The sequence below is a fragment of the Neofelis nebulosa genome, chromosome 8, assembly GCF_028018385.1.
Source record: "Neofelis nebulosa isolate mNeoNeb1 chromosome 8, mNeoNeb1.pri, whole genome shotgun sequence".
Taxonomy (NCBI): Eukaryota; Metazoa; Chordata; class Mammalia; order Carnivora; family Felidae; genus Neofelis; species Neofelis nebulosa.
In genome coordinates, this window is record NC_080789.1 from 107,936,955 (window position 1) to 107,949,521 (window position 12,567).

At 52.8% G+C, this 12,567-nt stretch overlaps 1 protein-coding gene across 1 annotated transcript; it reads right to left on the reverse strand.

Moving 5' to 3' along the window:
- Positions 1-2,536: 2,536 nt before the first annotated feature.
- TMEM121B (transmembrane protein 121B) lies at positions 2,537-8,074 on the reverse strand. Its single transcript, XM_058744235.1, has one exon. It carries the CDS (start codon positions 7,618-7,620, stop codon positions 5,842-5,844), a length of 1,779 nt encoding a protein of 592 aa, XP_058600218.1. The 5' UTR covers positions 7,621-8,074; the 3' UTR covers positions 2,537-5,841.
- Between the last annotated feature and the right edge of the window lie 4,493 nt (positions 8,075-12,567).

Sequence of the window (12,567 nt, forward strand, 5' to 3'; positions counted from 1 at the left end):
GTGGGTCTCAAGCCAGGGAGCTGGGGAAAGAGATTTTTTTTTTTTAAGTTACTTATTTACGGAGAACAGGGGAAGGGCAGAGAAAGGGAGAGAGAATTTTTTTGGGGGGGGAGGGGGCGCAAGTGAGGGGCAGAGAGAGAGAGAAGCAGGGCTCACCTGAAGCAGGGCTCGTGCTCACCCGATGCAGGACTCGAACTCCTGAACCATAAGATCATGACCTGAGCGCAAATCAGATGCTTAACTCACTGAGCCACCCAGGCGCCCGAGAGGTTCTTTAAAAAGAGGCAACCCAAGGGCTGGTTAGCCCAAGGTTAACCCAAATCTGGAACCCTGGCTCTGCTGCTTGCCAGCCATGTGGCTTACCAAGTAATCCTCCTTAGGTCTCAGGCTGCAGGATGTGCAGCAGGGGCTCCTACCTCATAGAGGTCTTGTGAGGAGTGGCTGGAACGTGCATGTGAATCACTTGGGTGTGTCCTGCACACAGGAGCACTCAGTAGTACATGCTAGTACTCAGTACACGGTAGTACTCAGTATGTGGTAGTACTTAGTACACAGGAGAAATCAGTACATGGTAGTACTCAGTACATGGTAGCCATCACACCATCCAGGTGTTGCTACCCCTACCCACTGCTGCCCTTGTGAGGAGTCCAGAGGCTCCCTTAGGTCTCATCGCCTCTTAGCAAGGAGCACTCTGACCTGATTTGGGTCAGAGCAGTTTAGGAACCTCACTGTTTATCTAGCTTCTCTTCTGTTGCTATGGCTTTCTCACTATAGTGTTTGCTTTTTCAGATTACAAAAGTAATATCCAATATTCTTTATTATGAGAGAATATAAAATAAAGCAACTGCCCCCAGCCCGTGGGTACAGGCTGCGAAGCTGGGGTGCCCACTCATGGCCTCCCACATCACTCCTAAATGGCTTCAAGGTCCATCTTCTTGCTTTTGGTCTCCCCTCCAGCTCTTCATGCCCTGCTGCCTCCCCCAGATCTTGGCACTCGGTCCACATTCACATCCTGTCCATTTAGGTTGGTTAAGACAGGTGAGCCAGCCTTGTCTGTTAGAGGAACATGGAGTCCCCTCTCTCGTGACTTGAAGGATACCAAGAATTCTTGTTCAACATGCCCCCACTCCCGACACCCCAGTTCCTAGATTCCTTTCCTTGGAAGGGTAGTCCCTTAGGATGTTCACTGGATTCTTCCTTTCTGATTAGAGAGGAAGAAGATAGATACAATAGTGACCTGAGAAGAGGAGAGAAAGCAGAAAGGAATGAAGCACAGGTGGCTGGCCCCCTACTTTTGCCTGCACCCTGACATGGGTGTCCCACTAGTGGACTTTTGCTCAATGCCTCTCTCTTGGGACTCACACAGAATATGAAAACCAGCCCCTGGTTTTTAGCCAGACCATTCTGAAGCTTTAATAAGGGAAAGTTGAACTCAATTGACAGCTAAGTCTGTACGCTGCCTGGGGTAGTGAATATCTGGAAAGCAGACAGACCTGGGTTCAAATCTGGATTCCCTTCTCTCTTTTTTTAATGTTTATTTATTTGAGAGAGAGAGCACAAGCAGGGGAGAGGCAAGAGAGAGACACACAGAATGTGAAGCAGGCTCCAGGCTCTGAGCAGTCAGCCCAGAGCCTGATGCAGGGCTTGAACCCACAAACCGAGAGATCATGACCTGAGCTGAAGTCAGACGCTTAACTGACTGAGCCACCCTGGGGCCCCTGATCTGGATTCCCTTCCTGACTCTAGTATGGTATTCAGCAAGCTACTTTATCTTTCTGGGCCTCAGGAAAATAGAGATAAGGCTCCCTTGGAGATGGCTGTGAGGATGAAATGGGCTGCTGTGCAAGGGCCTGACTCAGGCGAGTACAGGGCATGTTCCCAGGCTCTTCCAGAGGGCCGGAACTTCAGGGTCAGACTCAACCCCTCAGGCAAGGCCTGAGTGAGACCTCAGCCCTGCCCACTCTGAATATACTGCCCATTCATATGCCATTTCTCATTTTCACAAAGATGTTTTCATATATGTTCCAGTTGACCAAATGGGTAAGAGCTAGCTTGCCTATGAGAAATGTGTAAATATTTATAACATGCTTAGTCAAATTAATGATCTTATTTTACATCTAGATTTAGGAACAAATGAAAACATGATCTTATGTTTTTCTGTCATTATTTTATATGTAAATTTTGTCCCCCATTATGATTATAAATATCTTGAGGAAAAGGACCATTTTTGCATATGCCACCTCATTTAATTATTACCACAGCTTTGTGAGATAATATTGCTCCTGTTGATGAAAACCTTCTGGGAGGTGAGGTAAGTGCCCACAGTCTCAGCTAGTAGAACAGAGAGCAAGCCGAGGGCCAGGCTGTTCCCATGCTCTGATTTTGCCTCTTTCACCCTCTGGGTCCAACCACTGTGTAGCCTTTGGAATGGCCAGAAGCATCATAGGGCAACAACACAGAGTGGCTATATCTATGCTAAAAAAAATCTATTATTTTTGTGCAGGCTCAATGTTCTTAGACTTCACAGTCCCCTTTGTGTTTGTTTGTTTGTTTGTTTTTTAAAGGCCTTATTCTTCTCATTCATACATAATTCATGCCTTTGGCTGAGGGAAGAGTAATAGAGGAGGACAGAGTACTTAAACATAAGTTTCTCAATCTTTCTTTTGGCAAGTTATTCTTAGAAAGAAATGGGAGTGAAAGCCCCAAATGGCTGGGGAAATCTCTCTCAGGCCAAGTGCCCACCTGAGTTAGCTCTGCCTACAGAAAGCCTGGCTAGACACCCCCCAGGTCAAGGCCAAAACCACACTGCCTCCCTGAATAGCATGCCAACCGCCCAGAAGGAAATAGCCAAGGTGTACCCACGATGTTAACATAAGCCTATAAAATGATGACAAATGTCACAGTGACATTTAAGAATTTAGTAAGGAAACCAGGACAGGAAAGATCTTAAACAAACCACACAGGAAGCTTGTCACAAGTCTCAAGGCTTTTTTTTTTTTTTATTTTCAGAACAGAGGCTGGTTTTATTTTTAAAAAGAGAAAGGGGGAAAAAACGTGATAAATGCTAGTGAGCTGCCGCTTCCCTTCTTCCAGGCTCTAACTACCAGCCAGCTCTCCTCCACAAAGACACATAGAACCAGAACCAGGACACATTATAGCAGAACAGCCTTTACAGAGGGTCTGGTCCAACCCCCTTTTAAAACAGATACGGAGTCAGAGGCTCAGATCAAGAGCATGCCTTACTTGCACAAATGTTAGAGGCAGACAGTCTGAATTCTGAACCCAGAGTACTTTTCTGTGAACTGTACTGCCAGCACAAGCCTCAGGAGACAGTGTACCTTATCTTTATTTAGACCCACGGGAAATATCTCCAGTTTGACTCCCCACTAAAGATGCCCCTAGAAAGCAAGAAAAACGAAACTTTAGGGGTTTTTTCTTGTTGAGCGTGGGGCAAGGAAAGAAAGTAAAAGGACTCAAGAAAGAAACACCAGAAGGAAGGGGTTGACCCCTGAGCACAAAGTGCTTGCACCAGATGTTTGAAAGAGAATGTCCAGGGGTGAGTCGGGGGGGGTGGTGGTGCAGCAGACAGAGCCTGAGCAGGCCTGGCCTCTGCCAAAATTGTCCCAGGTGCCATAAATCTCTTGTCATATCTCGGGAAGTGGTAGCTCATTGGAACCTATCACAGCCTCCCACAGAAAACTCAACAGCACTCAGATTTTACAGTCATTCAGCGGGAGACCATCATCCAAACAGGAGAGAGGGGTGGGGCAGGGGCCAGCCAGGGGCTGGCCATGGCTCAGACATAGAGCCCTTTCACAGTCACTGAGATTAGGTAGCAGAGAGAGCAAAGCTGGAGAGAGGATATGGGGACCCAGGGAGCAGCCATGGGGGCCCACCCAGGGTCTGGGCCCAGAACTTCAAGCACAGGGAATTTAAAGGGAGAGGATTGGGGTAAGAGGGGGGAGGGGGAGAAGGCAGAAAAAAAAAAGATTAGTTGTAAAATCCAACTAGCTAATATTGGACCTGGCAGGGTGAGGGGCTGGGAACACAGATAATACATTGAGTGTAAACATTTTTCCTCCATCGTCCCCCACTGTGACATTAGGAGAGGCTCAGAACTCTGCTCAAGCCATCAGCCTCTCTGTGTCTCTGTCTACATGGACAGATGTCTTCTGTCAACAAACTTCCAAGAAGTTGAGAGAGAAGGGCCCCATGTGAAAAACTGAGGCTCAGAAAGCAAGTGACATGTCACTCAAAGCTAGTGAGTGACAGAGTCAAAACTACAGTCCGTGACTTCTAGTCTTTTGTCCAGGGTTCATTAAACCACACAAGACTTCTCAAGCATAAGAAGTTGGGGAGGGGAAAACAAAAATTCTTATAGCACCACCCCATCTTATTTTGGGGTGGAAGAAAATGAGTATTTCCTGGCCTTGCTGCCAGCTGCCCTCCTGCACTCTTAACTCCCCTAAAAACACTTATCCTGCCTCAAAGATTCCAAGAGTGAGGTCCCACATAGAGTATAAGTGGGTAACCCCTGGGTGTCCCTCATCATCAACCTCAGCAAGAATACTAGGGAGGAAGGCAGGGCGGAGGTAAGATTTGCCCAGCCTCTCTATGCAGCCTGCCTTCTCCGTAGAAATTCTCTTAACCAGAGCCGAGGACAAAGGTCATCACCAACACTTTCTGATACACACCAGGCTTCCTAGAGGAAGGACAGACGGGGAATTGGATTTCCTTGAGCCGATGGGAGCCCCAACTTCACATCTATCCAGGAACCCCACCAAAGCTTTTGTTCTGAGCCAAGATCTGACCCAGTCAGCAAAAAACCTCAGGAAGGATAAGAGTTCCAGGTGCAAAGGGAAGGAGACAGGGAGGGCAAGCCAATGGCTGATACTCCACAGACCCTGTAATAAGACTGGCACCAAACCCCAGCTGGATCCAGTGGCCATGTTGAATGCAACTTCTGAGTATTTTGCCTTTATTTTTTGCAAGCAGCATCAGCACATGATGCTACAAATTTGAAAGCACGGAGGTAGAAATGCTCACTCACCCAAGAAAGGGTGTGGTTTGGTCCTTAGAGTAGGGACCCTCTCCTCCCCAAGCTGAGAAGAGAGGAGTAGAATTGAGGAAGGTCCTGGGTGAGCTTCTCCCTCGGAGGAGAGCAACTGGGCAACTCCCAGGAGCCCAGCTCTTTCTGGGAATTCAGGGCCACAAATTCAGGTAGCAATGAGGAGAGTGGTCATATGTGTGGTGGGGAGGGCAGGGCCTCCCAGATCTACTGATTGCAAGGGGTCACAGTGTGGACACAAGAAAACAACACTATACACACAGAGACAAACACAGACTTTGCATCTACTATCTGGGGGAAAAAAAATCCAATAGACACATCAGGGGAACAGTGGATTCCGGGTCAGCTTCAAGGCATGGGACAGTGACCACTAACCACAGCCTATAAGAAGCTGGCACTTCCAAGCAAGAGGGAAGGCTTAAGGCCCAGCACCCCCTGCCTGGGCACCCCCTTTACTCCATGCTCCCCCACAATGGACAGGAATTAGGATGGCAGTGGGAAAAGCAAGAAGCAGAGGTATCCAGCCCCCTGGAGGCTAGATTAGAGTAGGATATGGAGAAGGGAGAATCGAGTAAGTGGACCTTCCTCCTTCATCATTAGCGGCTGGTCTCCCTCCAAGCAGTCTTGACTCACAGGGTGCAGAAGGACACACTGGCCCTATTGACAGTTACCTTTTCCAAATGGAGCCTGATCAAATCTGGGTGAGAGAAGGTCAGAGGATAGGGGGCTGGGGTCTCTCAAGCCCAAAGTAAGCCCCTCTCCTTTATCCCTCCTCAATTCTGGGAGGCCACTGCCAGGGTATTGACATAGCCATGGGCTCCTCCCTCATTCTCCGAGATGCAGTGGCCCAGCTGAGAGACTCCCTGAGGTGGTGGTGGTGGTGGCGGCGGCGGTGGGGCAGAGGGCGGAGCGCCATAGCCCCCTCTCCCCCGACTGGGGGAGGCCCGACTCCCCCGGTCCCAACAGCCCTCTAAGGCTTCCAGGCCGCGGCAGCCTAGGAAGAAGAGGTTCTTGAGCATGAAGATGGAGAGGGGCTGCTGGTAGCTCACCACCAGGAGGCAGCGCAGCGCCAACAAGGGCACGTCCACCAGGCAGCCACCCAGCAGTCGCAGAAGGCGGCTACAGCTGCCCGGCCCTGAAGCCTGGCCCCAGGACGAAGCTGCCGCTGCGGCGTTGAGCTCGTAAAGCCAGAGCACCGGCGAGGAGAGGGTGAGGAAGTAGACGGCGATGAGCAGGTAGCGCAGGTGCGCGGGTAGCGGCACGCGGCCTTCCAGCATCAGCTCCACCAAGGTGAAGCTGTCGAGCAGGTCCAGACACGTGCCCAGGAAGCAGCCGGCGGCTCGGTGCTGCTGGGGCTGCAAGAGTAGGGGTCCCGCCGAGCCAGGGGGGGCGCCAGCCTCGCTGATGGCCCGCACCAGGCTGTAGAGCAAGGGCACGGACAGCGCCATGGTGATGCGGAAGCCCGTGGTGCCGAAGGGCGCGCGCAGCTCTATGAGGTCCAGGATGGACGTGCCCAGGATGAGCACCACCTTGGGCGTGAAGGCGATGGAGTAGATGAGCCAGGCCAGGTAGGCAAAGGCGAACTCGCCCGCTGACCCGACAGCCCCCGGGCCGCCCCCCGGGCCACCAGCGCCCCCGCGGCCGCTGCGCGCCTTGGCCCCTGCCGCAGCCCCGGCGGAGGCTGCGGAGGAGGCGGGCAGGTGCAGGGGCGGCGCGGCGTGGTGGTGGTGCTGGTGGTGGTTGTGCGCGCCGCTCGCCATGCCGCCCCGACGGCCCCGGCTGTTCTTGGCGAAGAAAATGGCCCAGCCCACCACCACCACCAGGTCAGTGGCGATCCAGGAGCACCAGTACAGGTCGGTGACGGCGATGAGGTACAGGTCCAGCAGACCGCCCTGCGCCAGCAGCAGCACCACGGACAGCGCCTGGTAGCCCCAGCGGCACCCCGGGCTGGGGGCGCAGCCGCGGCGTCGACTCCTACGGCCCGACCGGGTCGGGCGACCGCAGCAGCAGCAACACGAGCAGCAGGAGGTGCCGCTGCCTGTCCCGGTGCCGCCCGCGCCCCCAGCTGAGCGGCCCCCGGGGCCCCCGACGGCCCCGGCCGCCGCGCCCCCGCCAAAGTCCGCGGCTGTCATGCTGCAGGAGGAGGTGGGCGTGGAGGTGGAGGAGGAGGTGGCGGCCGAGGAGGAGAAGGCGGCGGGCGCGGGGTCGGCGGCTGGGGCGCCCCCCTGAGCCGGGGGTCCCGGGAGCCCGGCGGCGGTGGCTGGCACCAGCGGCTTGCTGATGCTGATGCTCTCGTCGTCGTCCTCTCGCTCGGCGCCGGTGCTGCTGCTGGGGGAGCGGGAGCCGCCGCCGCCGCCGCCGCCCCCGCCGCGTCTGCCGCCGCCTCCCCCCCGGCTGGTGCTGGTGCTGGTGCTGCTGTCGCCCGAGCCTCTCCGGTCGCGGGAGGAACCCCCCCGGAGGAAAAGGGGCTGCAGCCGGGCGGCGGCGGGGGGCGGCGGGAAGGAGCCGGACGAGGACGAGACCGAGCGGGGGTTGCCGAGCGCTGGGTGCATTGTCCTCCAAGGGGTTCCGGGGGGCTGCCCAGCTGCTCCCTCCCCGCCAACCCTGGGCTGGCTAGGCGGCCGAGGGGAGCCGGGGCCAGCCGCCGCCTCCTCCGGAGCGGCTGGGACTCGTACCCGGGTCGGGCAGCAGCGAGATCCGGACTGGAGCCACCGGACTGGGCGAGCCAAGCCCCGGGTGGCTGGGAGCGGGGAAGGCGAGGAGCTGAACCCTCCGCGGTGACGACGGGCGCGGCGGGGGCGGGGGCGGGGAGCGAGCCCAGCCGGAGAGAAAAGGGAGGCTGGTGGCGGGGAAACCAGGACTGGATTCAAGGGGGAGAGGAGGAGGAGAGACCAGAGAAGGAGAAAGCCTGGCTCGCTGGATCAGCAGGAAGAAAAGGGGGAAGGGGGTGCTGAGACACAAGAGTTGGGGTGGAGAGCGCTGTGGTGGGCCTAGAGGAAGAGAGGAGAGGAGGAGGGAGGGGCTGGGAATCGGGAAGGGGCGGGGGGGGGGGGGAGGGGGATCGGTGGTGGCGCTGGGAGGACTAACCCGAGCATAGGATTCCTAGGAAAGTCGTTCAGAGATCCCACTAGCTGAACTGCTGAAGCGTTAGCAACTGGATGGCCTTGGTCTCAGTGCAGACCATGCGCCTGAGCACCAGACACAGACGACAGGTTCAGGCCTCTCCCCCTGGTCAGCACACTTCCGCAGGCAGAAAGGCAGCTCTGGCCCCTTGGCTCTGTCCAGTGCCCGCTGGCTGGGGCATCCTGCCTCTCCTTCAGGCACTTAAAAACTAATGAAGGCGTCAGGCCATACAATTTAAAAGGACCAGCCCAGTCATGTATTTCTACATATTCATGTGCCCCCGCACTGAGTTCAGTGATAGACCCTCAGAGAGGTTCCAATTTCCAGTGAATGGATCAGTTCTTTGAATATAACTGCTGGGGGAGAGAGGGTAGGTAAAGGAATTACTTATGTGGCCCCAGCCAAGTGGGGCTTTTGGTATTCTCAGAGGTCTTTTTTTTTTTTTTTTTTTAATTTTTTCAACGTTTTTTATTTATTTTTGGGACAGAGAGAGACAGAGCATGAACGGGGGAGGGGCAGAGAGAGAGGGAGACACAGAATCAGAAACAGGCTCCAGGCTCCGAGCCATCGGCCCAGAGCCTGACGCGGGGCTCGAACTCACGGACCGCGAGATCGTGACCTGGCTGAAGTCGGACGCTTAACCGACTGCGCCACCCAGGCGCCCCTCTCAGAGGTCTTTAAAGTGGTAATTGCAACTAATAAAGATGTACATAGCAGAGAGTAAAATAAAGGCATCTTTAGAGGTATGGGTACCTTGATAAAAAACAAAAGCTCAGGGGCGCCTGGGTGGCGCAGTCGGTTAAGCGTCCGACTTCAGCCAGGTCACGATCTCGCGGTCCGTGGGTTCGAGCCCCGCGTCAGGCTCTGGGCTGATGGCTCGGAGCCTGGAGCCTGTTTCCGATTCTGTGTCTCCCTCTCTCTCTGCCCCTCCCCCGGTCATGCTCTGTCTCTCTCTGTCCCAAAAATAAATAAAAAAAAAAAAAAAAAAAAAAAAAAAAAAAAACAAAAGCTCAAAGACAGTGATGGGGAATGTTAACAACCAGCCACTGTGGAAAGAAGGCACAGTGGGCCTGCAGCTACCAGTTCAGAGCTCTTTCTGACTCAGCCCCTAGGATTTATTCCATGACTGGGGCTAGATATCCACCAGCAACTCAGGAAGGCAGCAGGTAGAGCTCTGGCTTTACAGATTTAGGGGAGAAGAAATGACTAGAGCATTTGGGGCTCAAAAAAATCCGAGGCTCATGTATAATGCAAACATCCCGGTAAGGCAGGAAGCTTGCCGGCCCCTTCCTCCTTCCCCACATACTTCAGGCTCCAAGTTCCCTGCCTTGATTTCATTGCCATTGGGGCTCCCTTCCTAGATGACACCCTGCAGTGCCAGGGAGGAGGAAACAGTAAAGCCCAGGCCTTGCCCCTAAATCTGCCTCTTGAATAAGGGTCAGTTTGAGCCAAACTTGTTTTCTCCAGTCTGTAAAACTAAGCCATGGTAAATGTGGGATTTAGCACCACAGCCTTCACTTTTCCATCTGCCTCTGCCACACACAGCCTTTCAAAAGTTCTATGTCCAATCGTCATGCCAGACAGAACGTGAGCTCTGGGGTCGGTGGCCTCAGCTCTGCCACTTAGCTTGGTTATTTCCCCTCTCTGAGCCTCATGTTATCCAACTGTAAAAAGGGACCAATATCTACCTTAACAGGCTGTTATATTAAGAGAGGTCATGAATTCAAAGGTTTTAGCCTAGTGCCTGGCACAGAGTATGTACTCAGCTAAAGGCAGCTAGTGTATCATAATTCCTCTTAGCTCTTGTCTTAACGTCCCAAGGAACATTTACTCATGGTACAGGCCACTAATGATGGTTTTCTGGGCTGGATTCCTGAGGCCACATCCAGAGTTCTATCCCCCACAGCTTTGCACTTTGGGAAGTGCCAGGGAGCAAAGCCACTCTCATTAGGACAGTGGTTCTTGGAGCTGGTCTTCACAGACTTCAGTGTGAGAGATTCCACTATGGCAGCTGGTGCCAAGGCCCCTCCACATGGGGCAGGGTGGGGAAGAAACAGCGGATGCAGCCTGCACTCAGGTGTGAGCATCACAGCAGACCCAGCAGGCATCAGGATTGAGACAGTCCAGGTTAAGAAGCAGAATGGGGAGCAGCCAAGTGCTAACCGGAGTGATTACAGCCAATCTCCCAGCTCTCCCCCAGGGAAAACACCAGCCAACAACTAACCTGAAAGCTGACCCAAGCCTTCTGCTCAAGTTAATGAAGAGAAGGTGAAGGAACAAAAGCAGCTGATGAAGGCAAAGAACTGGGCTCCTGAGGGAACACTCAAAGATCTGCTCCCACTCCCCACACCTGCCGGCTACCCTGACCCACTCACCACTCACGGTACTCCCCTCCTGCTCTCACCTGGCAGGCCCAGCCCCTCCTCCCACAGGTGCCTCCAGGACAGGTTCCCTCCCCAGCCACTTGAATTGTAACAGCCCTTTGAAGTTATCCTTTGTATTTCTGGGAAATATACTGTCAATCAGATTAACTTTCTTGTTTTGATTTTTTTTTAAGTTTATTTATTTTTGAGAGACAGAGAGGACACAGGGGAGGGGCAGAGAGTGAGAGAGAGAGAGAGAGAGAGAGAGAGAGAGAGAGAGAGAGAGAATCCCAAGCAGGCTCCACACTGTCAGTGCAGACCCCAATGCGGGGCTTGATCCCACAAATTGTGGGCTGAAATCAAGAGTCTGACACATAACAACTCAGCCACCCAGGTGCCCCCAGATTAGATTAACTTTCTGTACAAGATCTTTTAGCCCAATTTTTTCAGATCTGAGGCCCTGAATAAAAGACCACATATAATAAGGATAAGAAATCCGAGTACATGAAAGAATAAGCTGGTGGCCTAGGTATTGGAAGGATCTCCTCTTTGCACTGGGTTTTTTCTAATCTTCTGTACACACACACACACACACACACACACACACACACGCAGCCTTTGCTTCAGCCTGGAAAGGGCTTGACAAAGACATGACAAGAAGAAGGAAGACAAAAAGACTTCCTCATATATAAAGTGAGAGCAAATATCCTACAAGGATGTAGCAAAGGGAAGATACAGATGCCAAGGACCTCATAAGCCATGAGGATCTATGCTAGATATCTTACATACCAAACCTGGAAACTGAGAGACAGAGAGGTAAAACAACTTACTCCAAGTCACACAGCAGTTAAGGGCAGAGTTAGGGTTAGATCTAGACTTCTCTTAGCCCAGTGCTCTCACCGCATACCACTCTCCAGGATGGCAGCACTCATGGGCATCCTGGGGGACAGGGACAAACTAAGCAGGTTTCAAACCAAAATATACTTACCTAAGAACCTGCTAAACACTAGGCACTGGGTAAGGTTCATTTGGGGACCTAATATTCTTGTCCTCCTGGAACAGCAGTAGACAGACTAGGAGTAAGGGAAAGATATCCCTGCCAGCTCAGCAGCATAGGAAGGTTCAGTGAGGCAGGGCCAGCCCCTCCAAATACTGAACCAAGACCCCACTCATTCCTGATCCATTCTCAGTTCACTATCACTGCCCTCTCTCACCTTCATAGCGAGAATAAAGAACAGGTCCAAAGAGAACTGTCAGAGGGGTGTGTAGAACCTCACAGGTACTTGTGAAAAGACACAAGCAGGGATCTCTGGTTCTCAACTACACAGTCACCATACTGACTATCAGAAAATGAAAGGGAAGCTAGCAGGGAACTGGGACTGAGACAGGATGAGTCTGTGAAGCTGCGTGTGGCTTATTAGGAACTTGGAGCCTCAAAACTGCTTTTAGAGCTCTCTGAAGATGGACACTCCCCCTGCCCCAGTTCCCCAGTTCAGAGCTCCTCCAATACCTGGAGCAAGGCTGTGCCTTGAGCTGTCCCACAGATGTCACACAGACATGCCATTACCCTCTTGGGGAAAGGAGGCAACTCCATGTATCAGTCCCCGGGCTAGGTGTCGGGATTCTAGACACTAAAACAAGGCAAGTCCTTTCCTAGGAACCCACACTGGGAGGGAGACACAATAAAATATTATGAATGTTATGACCAAATGTTATATAGGGTCCAGAAGAGGTATGAAATAGGAGTCGGTAAAGCATTCAAGGAGGATGGGGTATGAAAGCTGTTGTAAAACATGAGATGTTGGTTAGCAGATAGCAGATAGGGCTGGATAGGGAGAGCATCCCAGGTAGAAGGAGCAAGATCAACAAAGTACCAAAGGTATGAAATAGCAGGACACTTTTAAGGAATTACAAGTATGGGACACTGCTTGAATATGAGGTGCAAGAAGATGCAATACGAGATAAGGCTGAGGAAACAGGTAGGACCTCATATGCCAGCCCATATGCAGAATG

What these genes read in the sequence shown, in the direction of transcription:
- TMEM121B (XM_058744235.1), bottom strand. Translation starts at nt 7,620, where the DNA reads ATGCACCCAGCGCTCGGCAACCCCCGCTCGGTCTCGTCCTCGTCCGGC.